At 32.7% G+C, this 17547-nt stretch overlaps 2 protein-coding genes across 5 annotated transcripts in view; one reads left to right on the top strand and one right to left on the bottom strand.

Moving 5' to 3' along the window:
* Positions 1–684, bottom strand: part of LOC148623348 (solute carrier family 35 member F6-like) — a 37046-nt gene extending 36362 nt beyond the window's left edge. For 2 of the 3 annotated variants that reach the window (XR_015919418.1, XM_088565147.1), the window contains exon 1: positions 484–684. Coding sequence is in view for 1 of the 3 variants with exons in the window: in XM_088565147.1 (XP_088421273.1) it covers positions 484–578 (95 nt within the window). In the remaining 2 variants the exon portion in view is untranslated. The remainder of the gene's footprint in view (positions 1–483) is intronic. The other variant, XM_088565148.1, reaches the window with a different exon arrangement.
* A 22-nt stretch (positions 685–706) lies between these two features.
* The window catches only part of LOC148623351 (pleckstrin homology domain-containing family D member 1-like), a 45024-nt gene continuing 28183 nt past the window's right edge, over positions 707–17547 (top strand). For both annotated transcript variants that reach the window (XM_088565136.1, XM_088565137.1), the window contains exons 1-7: positions 707–879; positions 4771–4864; positions 6841–6930; positions 9893–9969; positions 11287–11378; positions 13943–13995; positions 16223–16317. In XM_088565136.1, coding sequence (XP_088421262.1) covers positions 707–879; positions 4771–4864; positions 6841–6930; positions 9893–9969; positions 11287–11378; positions 13943–13995; positions 16223–16317 — 674 coding nt within the window. The remainder of the gene's footprint in view (positions 880–4770; positions 4865–6840; positions 6931–9892; positions 9970–11286; positions 11379–13942; positions 13996–16222; positions 16318–17547) is intronic.

Genomic DNA, 17547 nt, shown 5'->3' on the forward strand with positions numbered 1-17547 from the left:
TTTATTCTAGCCTAGCCATCATATCATTTTGTAAACTTGCACAACTTTCAGCAGGAAATATCAAGTAATACTGAAGAAATTGGCTAAATAGTATTTGGGAACAGGGAAAAGTTGGTACTGTACAGGTCACACGTTTTAGACCCTACATAGTATTTCTTTTAACTAATTGTATAATTTTTGAAAAATTCAGTCTCAAGTTTTCTTTTAACTAATTGTATAATTTTTTGAAAAATTCAGTCTCAAGTTTTATCCTAGCTCCCCCTCCCCCATTTCTTCTATAAAAAGCATATGGTAGTAACCTTAATTTGACTTGAATTCGTTATTGTAGACTTTGTAGTTAAAATGTGCAGTCTCTAAGCTTTGCATGTCTTGTGTATTTGATATGTTCATTCGGTTAAAATAAATAAAAAGCTCATCAGAGCTTTGGTACCAAATCTAAATAAAGTTTTCTTAGTCGCATTCGTATAAAAAAAAGTTCAGTACTTGCAATCGTTCTGTGCCTTTTTACTTATAGTATTGATGCTTCCAGTAACAAGCATTCCAACCATCAAAACAATCTGGAAACACGAGAGCGCCATTTTTCTGATAATGTGACCACTTTTCGTCTATTTTTTACGTCTATCACGTGAAAGGTCAAGGGAGGTAATTACGCGCTGAACAAGGAAGAATGTCAGGTTTACATGCATAAAATCCGAGTACTACTGGAATGGGATGTTTGACAGGGTGTTTATTCCCTGAACAAGGAAGTTATGAAGATAACAGAAAAGACATGACAAACAATCGATCGTGTGCGGTTTTAGACTGGACGAACCATGTTCAGTTTTCAGGATTTCTTTATAAGAAACCGTTTGGTCATCCGTCGAACAAATGGTCGAAAAGGTGTGTGTTATTCTTGATTTTTTAAATCGGATATGTGTTTATTTTTAGCCCCAGGTAATTTAATCTTATAAAGTCCTATGTCCGTTTGATATGTATCTGTTCATCTAGCCTAATCCTTTAGGGATTCGGGGCTAGAGATATTTTTTGTTTTGGCGGTGGTGGTCAAAACAAAAAATATCTCCAGCGCCGAATGCCTAAAGGGATTACATCGGGCCTTCTTTACTAAATTATGGGCATATTTGGTTTTCTGGCAATTGAAAAAAACTATTTTCTGGGCCAAGTTTTGCCCACAGGAAATGAATTTTCAAATATAAAGAAAATATAATTATTAAAAAAAAATTGGTAAATTTTTATCTTTAAAAATTATTAATTCTTTTCCTGTTTTTATTTGAACCCTTTATTGTTGTTATAGTAACATACCAATATACAGGTTTTTGATTGATTACACTTTGGTAATTTTCACCTGTAATATGGTATGTATGTCTGGTCATGTGACACCATGGTTTCATGAGAATGGATCTTTATCTACATGTACCATTCAAATGCATGGAAATTCATCATTAACATATTGGGTTCAATACTAAAAGCAAAATATCTTTTTGTACAAAAATACTGATAAAATATGACAAATATCTAGTTCTAGAGAATAAAAATGTTAAGAAGAGGATAAAATAAAAGATTTTGCAGTGTGATGCAGTGTTTCGATTTCCCGGAAGTAAACAACAAAATACAGCACGGTCTTCAGATTTCTATATGTTCTACACCGGAAATTCTGGAAGGGAAACTGAAACTAGAACGAGACTTACAAACTCTATTTGTCAGTGATTTTACGTTGAAATTCCACCAAAGGAAAATTTTGATTGATTTGGAGGTTTTCAACTTCAAACATTTATAAATAAGGGGCCAAAAAGTGATTGCTGCAATCTGGCCAAATTGTTATCTTTTGTCAAATATCATAATCAAAATTCAAAGCAGTACATATCAAATTATCAAATTTAAATGGTGTGTCCATACTTGCCCCAACTTTTCAGGGTTTCACCTTAATGGTCATATTAAACTGTACCCTGCATAGCATTTTTTCAGTAGGATAATTGAAAATTTCTCTTGGTTCCCTAAACTGCAAAAAAAAAAAAAAAACTTTCTTAATCTAGATAAATATTCAGTAATGAGACTATATGAACATATTATTTAAATACCATGAGAAGTAGAGGTTAAATATAAATGACAACACAAATTTATTTTTCTCAAGCATCAGAATTATAAATACACAGACAAAATATGAATTGGATATAGAATTAAGAAGTTATAAAGTTTTGAAAATTAGTATTGTAATCATGAAATTGCCAATTGTTTATTCAGTTGATTATTTGCCAATCAATTTGACAATTAATTAGATGCAAATTTGTGAAAATGACATCACTAATAAGATTGGCAAACTAAGCCTGCCTATAGTTTTGGAAGGCTGAAAAACTACTTCTCCTTCATGGTCCTAATTATTGACTTGAAGCTGATTTGTTTTCAGATAGTATGGTATAAATTGGTGTACATAAGAAATTTTTACCATGCTCTTTCTCTGCATTTATTGAGGTTTATTTACTTATATGTACTAAGGTAGGGCTTGTCTGAAGAGCTGAAGAAGTGGGGAGCATTAAACATCTATATGGTACAATGTAAGGTCTGATTGTGATGATGATATCAATGTATATAATTAGAAGAATGTCCTAATTGATTAGTTTGTTTTGTATTTTTTATAACTTTGTGTGAAAAAAAAGTAAGGAATTGTCGCTTTTCAAAATGGCAACATCCTGTACATATACATGTACATGTAAGTGGCAGCTACAATGCTTAATTCAAGTTTCATACTTGTCCCTCATGGTCTTGAATATTGACTTAAAGCTGACTTTTTTCGTGATACTAAATAGGTATTTATTGGTGTATATAAGGAATATTACTGAAAACAATCTGTGCTTTAATTCTCTTTTATTGAGTGTAAAAACTTATCAGATCTTTTTGAAATTTTTAAGCATTGTCCCTAAGGACATGGCGGATGACCCTGTAGTTTTTGGAGATTTTTGTCCTATCCTTTTTAAAATACGGAACTGAACGGGGAAAATTAATTGTTTATTAAGAATTGATAGAAATAGTAAATTGTAAATCTAATTTGATAATTTTGTTGTCAATGTGTTCCTTTTAATTGAAATACTATTTTTATTGTTTTTCATAAAATAAACTTATCTTGAACTGTTTCAAAGTCATAGGGATAGAAATTTGGGCCCAAAAAACTCAACTTTTTTTTGTGGAGGGGGGGGGTCAGAACAGAATTAAAACCTTAGATCCATGTAAGTCATTCGAATAAGGTTAACTTAAGATATTTCTTCTTTCTGTTTCAAAGCTTGTAAAGACATCCCGTCCCCGACTATGATGTAACGTCATCCAACATATCATTTGGAATGGGAAACGTCCAATAACCAAACAAAATTATGCAGAAATGGGACAGAAATTTGATTAATTTTCTTAGTTGATTGGCGACCCCAACTTTATAAAGAGTTTATAGTATCAGCTAATGGATACCTTTTCATACCGCTAGTTTGAAAAAAATTTAACATGAGAAGTATTTCAGATCACTATGATTATGGTTCAAAAGTTAGTTTTTCTTTTGGGTTGAAATGATAAAATGGTTCCTTTTAGGCAGATAAAACTCACTGCATGTTGTTTTTTATGTTTTAAGAGTGAAGCAGAGAAAATTTTCAATCTGATGGTGTATGGAACATGTCATTAGTAAAAATCATTCTGAAGATTTTGAAGTCTCTAATACACTTCACTCTGAGTAATTAATTTAACTGATATCTTCACACAACATTCAAGTATCGGTTGGAATTGAGTGTCTGTCCAGTACTACTTTTTGTTTGACTCTGGTCAAAGTTCGTTAGAGGTATAGGGCCTTGTGAATAAGTCTAGTGTGTCCATCACATACGTTGTCAGTGTTCTAGGATTACCATTTCCCGTTACCCGGGGCAAGTGAAATTTGGGTCAGGGAAAGTTAGGTACTTGGTTACACTTTCCTGTGGCAAGTTGAAAACTTCATATGCTGTAAGGATTTGTTTTGCTAGGAAAGCAGTCATTGACTGTGGGAAAGTTGATTTTATATGGATTTTTCCCGACGAAACCTCAATTTCTGAAAAATCCTAGAACACTGATTGTAGGTTAATCAATCCAATAGGTCCAAGATAAGGGTAGGTCACTCTAATAGGTCCAAGTTATAAAAGTCTGAAAAGTCAATAATAAAGGTGAATTAATATATTGGGTCAATAAGATAGATGAATGAGTCTAATGGGTCAGTGATTTAGTTAATTTATTGGGTTGATTATATAGTTAATATATTGAGTCCATAAGATTGAGGAATGAGTATAATGGGTTGATTATATAAATAATCTTTTGGGTCCATAAGATAGATAAGTCTAATGGGTCGATGATATAATTAATCTACTGGGTCCATAAGATAGTTGATTGAGTCTAATGGGTCAATAATATAGTTAATCTATTGGGTCCATAAGATAGTTGATTGAGTCTAATGGGTCAATAATATAGTTAATCTATTGGGTCCATAAGATAGGGGAATGAGTATAATGGGTTGATTATATAGGAAAAAGTCTTAATGGTCCATTATGTAGTAGGTGAATCAATTTAATGGGTCCGTGGTATAGGTGAATCAATTTAATTTGGCCATGTTTATACATCTATGAACGGATAAAGAAGGTCATCTTTCTTTACTTTCATGTACATGAATTACAATGTAATTGTGGGAAGTTATAAACAAAAACATCAATAACTGCATAGAAAACACCAATGTAATGTTACAATTAAAATGGAAATTGTTTCTTTATTTAATAGGTTTTTTGTCATCAAAGATGGTTACTTATTTTATTACACAGACCAAGACAGAAAAGAAATGGATAAAAGGAAATGCTTGAGTATACACCCAAAAGTAGGTTTTGATTTAATTCCATCAGTACGTTGTATCAGTCTGTCTGTGATCAGTGTATTGTATCAGTCTGTCTGTGATCAGTATGTTGTATCAGTCTGTCTGTGATCAGTGTATTGTATCAGTCTGTCTGTGATCAGTATGTTGTATCAGTCTGTCTGTGATCAATATGTTGTATCAGTCTGTCTGTGATCAGTATGTTGTATCAGTCTGTCTGTGATCAGTATGTTGTATCAGTCTGTCTGTGATCAGTGTATTGTATCAGTCTGTCTGTGATCAGTATGTTGTATCAGTCTGTCTATGATCAGTATGTTGTATCAGTCTGTCTGTGATCAGTATGTTGTATCAGTCTGTCTGTGGTCAGTGTATTGTATCAGTCTGTCTGTGATCAGTATGTTGTATCAGTCTGTCTGTGATCAGTATGTTGTATCAGTATGTCTGTGATCAGTGTATTGTATCAGTCTGTTTGTGATCAGTATGTTGTATCAGTCTGTCTATGATCAGTATGTTGTATCAGTCTGTCTGTGATCAGTATGTTGTATCAGTCTGTCTGTGGTCAGTGTATTGTATCAGTCTGTCTGTGATCAGTATGTTGTATCAGTCTGTCTGTGATCAGTATGTTGTATCAGTCTGTCTGTGATCAGTATGTTGTATCAGTCTGTCTGTGATCAGTGTATTGTATCAGTCTGTTTGTGATCAGTATGTTGTATCAGTCTGTGATCAGTGTATTGTATCTTTCTGTAATCAGTGAATTGTATCTGTCTGTGATCAGTATGTTTCTTTTGTTTGTCTGTAATCAGACTGTTGTCTCTGTTTGTCTGTAATCAGTCTCTTTTATTTGCTTTTCTGTAAGCAGTCTGATGTATTTGTTTGTCTGTAATTAGTCTGTTGTATTTATTTGTCTATAATCATTCTGGTGTATCTGTTTGTCTGTAATCAGTCTGTTGTATCTGTTTGTCTGTAATCAGTCTGTTGTATTTGTTTGTCTGTAATCAGTCTGTTGTTTCTGTTTGTCTGTAATCAGTCTGTTGTATTTGTTTTTCTGTAATCATTCTGTTGTTTCTGTATGTTTGTAATCAGTCAGTTGTATTTGTTTGTCTATAATCATTCTGGTGTATCTGTTTGTCTGTAATCAGTCTGTTGTATTTGTTTTTCTGTAATCAGTCTGTTGTTTCTGTATGTCTGTAATCAGTCTGTTGTATTTGTTTGTCTGTAATCTGTTGTTTCTGTTGTTTCTGTTTGTCTGTAATCAGTTTGTTGTATTTGTTTGTCTGTAATTATTCTGTTGTATCTGTTTGTTTGTAATCAGTCTGTTGTTTCTGTCTGTCTGTAATCAGTATGTTGTATCTCTATGTCTGTTTAATCAGCACTTCAATAGTACTAGTGCATATTAATGCTTCTTATTGATCTAGTTCACATCTATATCTGCACTGTGCCAGATATTTTTTTTTCTACCAAGGGTGATCATATATCAGCATTTTTTTCAGAAAGAAGTGTAATACATGTTTATGGTCCCTGGATAAATTTGAATAGTATTAAGGGAGTTCCATTTTTGTTGATTGAAGGCTAAGAATTTTTCTTTTTGGATCAAAGCTTAGCGAGTTCCTATTTTAATTGTCTGAGAAAACTTATGCTAGATATTTGAAAAAAAGGAAGTGTGCTTTGTTCATATACCATGTACATTTAGTTTCATAAAATATCTTAACACAGTGTTGTAAATAAGAGAAAACATTGGAACATTTTATGTCAGATGTAAATATTACTTTTTAAATAAACCATTAAATTTGTCCCAATTTTCTAATAGGAAAGTGAGTAAGTTTAAAATCCTGGGAAAAAACCCTGGTACCTAGCAGATCGTTTCACTACCAGATTTGTCACTATTCTATTCTTTAGACCTACTTATACTTTTATTGAATTGTTTTCATCTCAGGAATATCTTTGTACAGTGTATATGTAATTGAATTCTATTGGTTTTCCAGGGATTTATACCTCTTGGAGAATCAGTTATTCGTGAACAGACTGATGAGAACCAGTATCCAACCTTGACCATTCACAGTACTGAACTTAATGTAAGAATCTAAAAATATTTATAATGCTTAAATCACCAACAGACTCTCATATTGAACACAACAACTGCATGTTTTGATTAACTAACTTGGATCTTTTATTTGAAATATGTTATACTCTTTCACATTTTGACAAAAATCTTCTCTATAGGTGTATGTCTGTTGAAGTTCCCCTTCTTTAAAGTAATAGATCTGTTGAAGTTCTCCTTCTCTAAAGCTACAAATCTGTTGAAACTTCACTACTTTAAAGGTTTAAGTCTGTTGTTCATTTTCCACTTCTTGAAAGGTATGGGTATGTAGAAACTCTCCTTCACCTAAGCTGTAGATGTGTTTGAAGCTCCCTTTTTCTAAAGGTATAGGTACATGTATGTTGAAACTTGACTACTTAAAAGGTTTAAGTCTGTTGAAGCTCCCCTTCTCTAAAGGCTATTGAAGTTTTCCTTCTCTAAAGGTACAGATCTATTGAAACTCCACTACTTTATTGGTATCAGTCTGTTGAAGCTTCATTCTCTTAAGGTATAGATCTATTTAAGCTCCTCTTTCTCTAAAGATATAGGTCTATTGAAGCTCCACTTCTCTGAAGGTATAGCTCTGTTGAAGCTCCACTTCTCTGAAGGTATAGCTCTGTTGAAGCTCCACTTCTTTGACATACATTGTATGTAGTTTTATATTTATAATGTTTGTAAACTTAATTAAATGACTGTTACAGCTATAGGTAGAATCTGGAAGTAACAGCCCTGTTTTTTTTTTGTTTTTGTTTTTGTTTTTTTTTTATTATTATATCTCAAGAGTGGAAACGGAGATCCATATGCAGCATGAAGTGTCCTTCTTAAGTTTGATGTCTTGAAGTTATAGCCATTTGTCTTTCAGTTTCAAAATTGACAATTTTTGCACATTTTGAACTTATAGAGAAACTGAAAAGGTACAGAACCATTAGGGCTTCAGTTTTTAGCTCACCTAGGTGAGCTTTTCTCATCACTCGGCACCCGTAGTCGTCATTTTTGTCAGTCATTTACTTTTGTTGAACAATCTTCACTTCTGAAACCTCTGAACAGAGTTTGATAAAACATGGTGACTATCATCTTTGGCATGTCTATTCCCAAAATTATATCAGTTATAATCCCTCGCCAAAAAACATGGCCGCTGTTTCTAAAAATAGATTATAGGGGGTATCACTGATATATTTTTGTTTAGATCTAAATAACTGTAACAGAGAAAAGAAATCTGAAATATCTAAAGCTCTTTGTCTTAAAGAGGTCTATCTTCCATGAAAATTTCAGGATAAAGGTTAAACTAATTTTGGAGTTACTGCACTTTTTAGCTCACCAGGCCATCTTTTGGCATTGATTGTCTTTGTCGTTAACAATATTTCAAAATCTGCTCCTCTGACACTACTCGACCAATTAGAACCAAACTTGGTATGACTATTCCTTGGGTTATCCTGCGTAGAATTTATTTGGGCAATTTCGATCCGTCTAAAAACATGGCCACAGTTACTAAAAATAGAACATAGGGGTCAGACAGAACTTTTTCACATATATTTCCAAAACCATTAAATTAAGCCAAATTCTGACTCGGGTGTACAGCATGTTGAGATCTATCATGCCAAATTTTCATTTTAATCTGTGAATCCATGTTGGAGTTTCATTGTGTTGCCCTTTTTAGCTCACCGGGCCCAAGGTTATGTCAGATATTTAGGGTCCTTCGTAGTGATAGTCATTAACAATATTTCAAAACTCTTCTCCTCTGACACTACTTAACCAATTGGAACCAAACTTAATATGAATATTCCTTGGGGTATCCTGAATAGAACTGATGTGTGGATTTTTGATCTGTCGAAAAACATGGATGCCTTTACTAAAAATAGAACTTAGGGGTCAGACAATAGTTTTTCCCATATATCCAAAACAGTTAGGTTTAGCCAATTCTGAAATAGGTAAGCATGATGAGATCTATCTGTGGCCAAATTTTCATTTTAATTTGTTAAGCCATGTTAGAGTTATTGCCCTTTTTCAACGGTTTATTTTTGCTATTTTTAATGTTATTTTTTTCAAAAAACTTGACCAATTGGAACCAAATTTGGTATGAATGCAGGTATCTTGCATAGTTGTGATGTGGGGATTTTTTAACATGACAGCTGTTACTAAGAATAGAACAAAGGGGTCAGTCAGGAGTTTTTCTCATACATGTACATCTCCAAAACTGTTATGTTTAGCCACTCTTTCAGTTGCAAAAATGATCCTTATTATAAGGCCAAGAAAGTCTTCCAGGGATCAAAGTTGTCAGACGACTCATTGGTAGAGTTATTGCCCTTGAAAGGCGAAAAATAATGTTAGCAGTTTTAAGCCAATATCTTGAAAACTATAATAGCTAGAAAGAAACTTTCAATTGCAGAAATGATCATTGTTATGAGGTCTACAAAAGTCTGTATTGGATCAAAGTTGTCGGATGATTCCTTGTTATGATAATGCCCTTGAAAGGTGAAAAATGATGATTTTTTTTACAGTTTTCAGCCTATTTCTTAAAACTATGATAGATAGAAAGGAACTTTCAATTGCTAAAATGATCCTTATGATAAGTCCTACAAAAGTCTGCAGGGATCAAATATATTGGATGACTCCTTATTAATATTAGAGTAAAACATGGCTTCCATTAATGAAAATAGAACATAGGGATCAGATCGTGTATATCTCCAAAACCGTTAGGTTAAGCCGAATTGTAGCAATTGCTGAAATGATCCGCATTATAAGGCCTATGAGGAGATCAAAGGAGCCTGTTATTATAGTTATTGCCCTTGTAAGGTAATAATTTAACCAGGTGAGCGCTTCAGGCCCCTGGAAGCCTCTTGTTTAGAAACCAATTAAGTGTGTGTCAGGCTTTGACTTTAGTGTGGATATGAGGGTACATAGGGTATTGTAAGTATGCTCACCAAGTTCCTTTAATTCTCAGATGTTTTATTTTATAGATGACATACCTACTGGGCACAGAGAGTAACTATGACAGAACTAAATGGATTGAACATTTAGAAAAGGCACAGAAAATGTAAGAACTTCTCAACACTTTAAGATTGTCTACAGAAATTGAACAATACTTGTCCAGGAATTGAACAATACTTAACATCACTTGCTCTAAAATATGTTAATACAAGGCTGTGGCCTCCAAGTAACATTTCCATATGCACAAAACAATTCTTTCAGTAGTGACAATGTTATTAAGCATCCAATAATTACATTGTCAAATTGGGCTTTATTACTGGTTATTGGTTATTTGACTAGAAAACGTTTTTACTGGCAAACTTTCAGTCTAAAAACTTTTCAGTAATATATTGTTAATACTAACTGGTTGTTTAATATAGTGGCATTTCTATAGTCTTCATATCATAGCTTGATATTAGTTGATCTTTTTGCAGAAGGAAGTTTGGTTTTGATTTTAGGGTATTGGCATAAGTTTTTTTTTTTGGAATAAGGGACCAAAAACAAGAATTTAATAAAAATAAAAATATTTCATGTTTAAGTGTTAGAGGTTTCCAAAGAAAAGCATTAGTGAAATTGTGCTTAAAGGTTCAGTATATGTATCACAAAAGAAAAGTTTTGATAGATTTTTTTTAGTTAAAAACTTTACTTTTGAGGAAAAGAGATCAAAATGGAGCCAAAAGCTATAAACCTTAACGATATATCTTCTGTAAGTGTGTATGGATCTGTATGAAATTGTACTGTAAGGTTCCATAGCTTACAATGTCAGACTGGTTTCATGGATGTATCAATCATGGGCTGAAACTATCATTTGTTTTGGTTTCTGGGCAACAATACCTTGGCTTGAGTAAAAATGGTTCTCTGGGTTCCATTCCACAAAAAAAGGTTTTGATGGATTTAAGGATTTTGATCCTTAACTATAAGAAGTAAGGACCAGTAAAGGATTATAATTTCTTCAACTTTGTATATATTGCTTATTTGTTTTGTTTAACTGTTTAAAGTTCTTTGACCAGTTACATTCTGATTAAAATCTTTTCAAACATTAAATCACAATACAAATTAAGAGTTGTGTCAAGTCTATTATGAAATTTGGTTAAAACATACATGTAAGTACTGTAAGTAATGATACATGTAAGTACTGTAAGTAATGATATTCCTTTTGTTTTCTTTGTTTGATTGTTGATTTGTTGTTTTTCTACCAATTATCGTACAACTTACATGAATACAACTCAGAAGTGAAAGTATAACTCTAGAGGAAATGTGTAAATCAATAAAAGATTGTACTGATGGTATTTATGAGTAGCTATCTACAATATGTTTTGCTTATGCAGAAATATAACATTGTGTTTAGAGTTGAAAGTACCCAGCATAATTTGATTTTTTGCAGAACATGGAAAAATTCTCAGTTGATGGGTGACATGATAAAACAGTTAGAGGATCAAGGACTTCAAATGGCAAAACAGAAGCAGGAATACTTTGGTGAGACTTTTTTGGGGTAATCTCTTTCATGTTTCCTTTTTTTCATTCCACAACGAAACAAGATTTCCACACAAAAATAGTTCAAAGATTTTTGTTGCAATAGGCACTCAGTTTTTATGTAATCGAAATAATTATGATTGTATGTCTGTATCATCAATAAAACTTGAGTTCACTTCAAAATGTCTGCTGCTTTAGCATGATAAGTCACAGGACAAGACTTCCACTTGGTCTGTAGGTTCAGCATAAAAGTCACAGGGCATAACTTCCATGTGGTGTGGAAATTTTCATAATAGATTTCTCAGCTTTTATAAGAGGAAATGTTTAGATATTTTTGTATATCACTTTTGCATGATGACATGTACAGTGATCTTTATTTGACCTGGACCTTTAACTTTGAGATCAAAATTATAGGTAACGTTTTGTAACATTGATTCGTTTCTGGGACACAACTTTTTTGGCTTTCCATTTTTGGTGTGTTTGAGAATCACTATAAGACAATGTGACATTCATGACCTTTAAATGACCTTGATCTTTATTATCAGATTTTTATTATTCATACCATATTTAGGACATGGGTGTATTAACATGAGACGATGCAAAGTTCATTGGAATGTATAGAAATCAATCTGCCTATCTGTGCAGATTTGTGTCCAGGCTGTACTTTTTTTGTTGTGTTGGCTGCATTCATGACCTCTAAATGACTTTGGCCTTTGAACTCAAGTTAAAATTATTGGATTTTTAATATTCATACCATATATCACCTGAATCTGTCTATGAATAGTTTTTCACCATAACATTAAAATGTTAAATTGAAAAGACAATAACTGAGAAGTTTTACATTAATTGGATCAGGCTATGGAAGGTTCTGTTGGTGAACGGTTCTGAATGACTTTGGAGATTGTGGCTTTTACCATATAGAAATTGTAAAGTAAAGGAAACAAGTCATTGAAACTTAATAGAAATGTCTTTGTGTTGCTAAGGGAGATAACTCAAATTCAACATGGAATGAAGTATCAGGGATTGGCTCAGATACTTTTAAAAGTAATTAAATACATGTACTTTCAATTACTTTGGAATTTTTGTCAAATACATTACATTGCAATTACTTTGATTTTTAAAATGTATTTGATTTTTTTCAAATACTTTTGAAAATGTAATTAAGTACTTTTCAAATACTTGATGTTTTGAAAGTGCACAATAATGACAAATAAAACCAAAAAAAAAAATCCTAAACAGTCTAGCAGACATGATTCACAAAATCAAATTGCAAATGAATTTTTCCTTAAAACTGACCACTTTAAAAACAGAAAAGAAATCATTTCACTTTTTATCATTTTTTGTTTGACACTTTCTTAAATTACTTTCACACCTTTTCTAATTTCAAATAATGTTGTTATTTGGGTGTCTAAATATGACTTCAGCACTGGGAGAGACCAGTCAATGACTGTCCATGGTGAATTAAGAGATTAAACAAAGACAGGAACAAACTGTTTAATGTGTAACAAATAATCAAAGGTGTAATCAGTTTATTTTGATGTTTGTCAATATACTCAAAAACGTAATTGAAAATGTATAACTAATCAACACTGGTTTATTGTAATATTGTTCAAAATATAGTTATTTTAATTTTATAACTACCTCCAGAAAACAGTATCAGAAAAATCAATTTATCATTAAATTGCAATGTATTTGAAATGTAATTGAAAAGTATTTTTTTAACTCTTTTTTGATCATTTTGTGCACAGCAATCTAGCGGTGAATTTGCTATTTGTGCACAGAAATCAGAGACATTACTTTTTTTTATTGTTGAGTTAAATTTGGCTGTGTGCTGTAGTGAAACATTTCTAGTCCTTTGATATTTGTATTTATGTAAAGAATTGGGGTAAAAACAAAGCTTTTTGTTACTCCAAACCTGTAAGTTGGCTAGTATGTTACTCCAAACCTGGAAGTTGGCTAGTATGTTACTCCAAACCTGGAAGTTGGCTAGTATGTTACTCCAAACCTGTAAGTTGGCTAGTATGTTACTCCAAACCTGTAAGTTGGCTAGTATGTTACTCCGAACCTGTAAGTTGGCTAGTATGTTATTCCAAACCTGTAAGTTGGCTGGTATGTTACTCCAAACCTTTGAGTTGGCTAGTATGTTACTCCAAACCTGTAAGTTGGCTAGTATGTTACTCCAAACCTGTAAGTTGGCTAGTATGTTACTCCGAACCTGTAAGTTGGCTAGTATGTTATTCCAAACCTGTAAGTTGGCTGGTATGTTACTCCAAACCTTTGAGTTGGCTAGTATGTTAGTCTAAACCTTTGAGTTGGCTAGTATGTTAGTCCAAACCAGTGATTGATTGATTGATTGATTGATTGATTGTTGGGGTTTAATGCCTGAGCAGCAATATTTCAGCTATATTCAGGCGACCAAACCAGTGAGTTTGCTAGTTACTTTTAAGTATGTTTTTTGTTAAGTATTTAGGTATAGAAGTTGTGTTTGTAACTGTTTTGATTTAAATCATATTACTTACTTATTAATATATTTATATATAGTCTATCAAGCTTTTTTTTACCTTTAGATAAACTTCAGTCTGAAATGACCGCCCTTTCTGATGAAAAGCAGAGAACAGAGGTAGGCAGTGGTTATTTTTACATAATTATACCCCTACTTTGAAGCATAGGGGGGTATACTGTTTATTCCCTTGTTCATGTTTCTGTATGTCCTGTTTCCATGTTTCTGTAACACTTTTTTCTGTCACAGATTTCTCAGTAACTACTCATCCCAGTGGTTTGAAATTTTAACACGTTCTTACTGTAGGTATGCCATGTGGTTGGATACATTTTCGGAAAAATTTGACAACTTCCTGTTTTCAGAGGACTATGTTTATTTTTTGACTATATTTTTGGAAGTTGAAATTTTCATTGAAATTTTCCTTGCATTTTTCCCAGCAACTCATCACAGCGGCTTTAATTTTAATACATTCTTACTCATCATCCTTAACAATTTTCCAAAACTCTTCTCCTCTGACACTACTTGACCAATTGGAACCAAACTTGGTATGAATGTTTCTTGGGGTATCTTGCATAGAACTGTCGTGGGGATTTTTGATCTGTCGAAAATCATGGCGGCCATTACTAAAAATAGAACATAGGGGTCAGACTGTAGTTTTTCTCATATATCTCCAAAATCGTTAGATTTAGCAAAATTATTTCTAAGCTGAAATAACCCTTATTATAAGGCCTTTAAAAGTCTTCAGGGGTCATAGTTGTCAGGTGACTCCTTGTAAGAGTTATTGCCCTTGAAAGATGAAAAATGACGTTTTTGTTTTTTTTTTTTTTCACAGTTTTCAGCCAATATCTTGAAAACTATAATAGACAGAAAGAAACTTTCTATCGCTGAAATGATCCTTATGATAGTCCTACCAAATTCTTCTTGAGTCACAATTACTTGTTAAATTTATTGCCCTTGAAAGACAAACTTTAACCAGGTGAGTGATTCAGGTTTCTGGGAGCCTCTTGTTTCTGTAGATATGCCATACAGTGAAATCCATTTTCAGAATAATTTTGACAACAACTTCCTTCTTAACAAATGGTTTGATTATGTTCCTGATATTATGATTGAAAGCGAGGGTATCACTAGTGAGGTCACATATTTATTATATAAATCTGATTTTAGTTTTAAACATACAAGTATAAATGATTGTTATTTTTAGCATCTTTACTCTTTAACAACAAACCAACAAACTTTGATAAATGAAACACCTGGGGACAGTTTGAATAAATTAATCCAGAATTATTTTGGATTAATTAACTTTGCAAACCAAATTTGGAGCTGTATTGAGCTTGAATGGTGTGTCCATACTTGCTCCAACTGTTCAGACTTTTTTCCTGTGGCCATATCAAGCTGCACCCTGCAAAGCATTTTGGCCACCAGCATCCTTAGGGTACCTACTTTCAAAACTGTGTAGATTATATAGTTCAAGCATAAAACATGGCCTATGTTGCTATTTATAGACCAGAGGGGTCAAGTTACCAATTTCTACATATTTCTCAAAACTATAAGAGATATTGGAAAATAAATGTTACTTGCCTTCTTCAGTTTGAAGAGCTCTACGAAAGTCTCCATTGGACCAAATTGTCAGATAACTCCTTGTTAGAGTAATTTTTAAAGAAGAAAAATGATGTTTTTTTGCTGTTTTTGGTCAATATTTTGAAAACTTTTAATTAGTGAAATGATCCTTATGATAATGCCTACAGAAGTCTTTGTAGGGTCAAAGTTGTAGGACAACTCCTTGTTAGAGTTCTTGCCCTTGAAAGGCAAGAAGTGATATTCTTTGCAGTTTTTAGGCAAAAATGGGACCAAGTGAGTGATTCAAGGTTGGGAGCCTCAAGTTTTCTGTAAGCTTGAAGGTATAGAATTGATTTTTATATAACTGCAATAAAATGGCCGTCATGTAATGGTATCTTGCTGTCGTCATCCCCTGTAGACCATTTGGTTTCCAAACAATAATTTGACTATATGGACTTAATGAAATTATACTATAAGGTGCCATAACACAAAAGGATCGTTGGTTTGATTTTTGGGGTTGTCACATGAACTGTTTTGGATTATGGGCCAGAAACAAGCACTTTCATGTTGTTTGGACAATAACTTGACTATGCAAATGGATCTTTATGAAACTGTACCACTAGGTCACTTTAGGTGCCATACCAGGAAGGTTTGGATTGATTTTGGGGGTTGTCACCTGAATGGGCTGGTCCAATATATCCAACAAAGTATGACTTTCCTATGAAAACAAGCTTGTCTGTATTGATTCTTGCATATAAAAATTACTATATTAGTATTTATTATTTTGTAGGAATTAGAACAGTTAAATAATGAACTTGCAAAGGAAAAAGCCAAATTGGAGCAGTATCAAGATGAATTGATAAGAGATTATGAACAAATAAAGGAGTAAGCTAATGCCATCTCTTGGCATACAATAACAATTACCTTTAGAAATCCATGTCAGCCATCTCTGTTAGTGTACAATGACTCCTGACAGGGGATATCTCAAGGTTTCATTCAACTAAGTCAAAACTTTAGGTCTTAACTTAAAGTATACTGTAAACTGGGTATTTTTTGTGACGTTTTTTTCCCAACAAAATTGACCAATCTACTTTGACACAGTTTTGAATTTGTGATTATTCCCCAGATAGGATTATTATGTTCTAAAAAGAAAATATTAGTGACTGTTAAACAAAATTTAGCCCTACAGGTCTTACTGCAAAAAAAATTCTCATTTTGCAGTAGTTAAGAGGGGTGTCCCCGTCAAAACCAGGCAATGGGAGGCACATGATAAATTTTGTTTTTAAGAAATTCATCCATTTCATATCCCAAAGTCGAATGTTGGTATTTGATTGACGGAAATGGTTAAAGAGAAATAAATTACATAGAAAGCATTATAACTCATTGAAAAAGGGAGGTAACTCTTTCATTTTGTGCAAAATTTGGTTACTTTCTTCAGAAACTTTAAAATCAATTACAGTTTGTACTTCAGAAATCAGTAGTATTGATTGATATTCAGTTCATACATATTAGGAAAAACAGTTCTAAATAATATGGGAAATGCAAATGTATGATTATAGACTATTTTACAACATGTAATCTTTTTAATTTAATTTTTAATTTTGTTCATGCTACAATTTTCACAAGAATAAAAAAAAAACCCAGTGCTAACATCTCTTATGATTCTGAAATTCTCTTGGAAATCAAGTTTTATACATGTTTCTATATCGGTGAAGTTTGAAGTGGTTGAATATTTTTTATATGTCAAAAAAGGTCTGTTGAAATGAGCTACAGAATTAATTGTGGTCAAGTACCTGCAGATATTTTGGTTTTTGGCTTTACCTACATGAGTTTCAGATCAAGATTGGTTTTTGTTCTGCTCAAATTATTTCTAGTTGAGAAATTAAATCAGCTGGAAGCAGATTGAGTTAGGCACAGAAAGCTTACATCCAGAGAAAACTATTTCAATGTCATTCTTTGTACAATAATATTACTTCCTACCGGTACCCCTTTTGCAGTTGATACAGTGAACAGTGTTTTTGACCATTTCCGGATCCTTGGTGAACACTATTACTGACTCAAACATTTGATGTTAAATCATTGTTGTCAAGCAAATCTGAAAGTAACTTGTCTGAG

This window comes from Perna viridis, chromosome 2 (genome assembly GCF_037379345.1).
Source record: "Perna viridis isolate PV_CMFRI_1.1 ecotype Kerala chromosome 2, ASM3737934v1, whole genome shotgun sequence".
In the NCBI taxonomy this organism is placed as follows: Eukaryota; Metazoa; Mollusca; class Bivalvia; order Mytilida; family Mytilidae; genus Perna; species Perna viridis.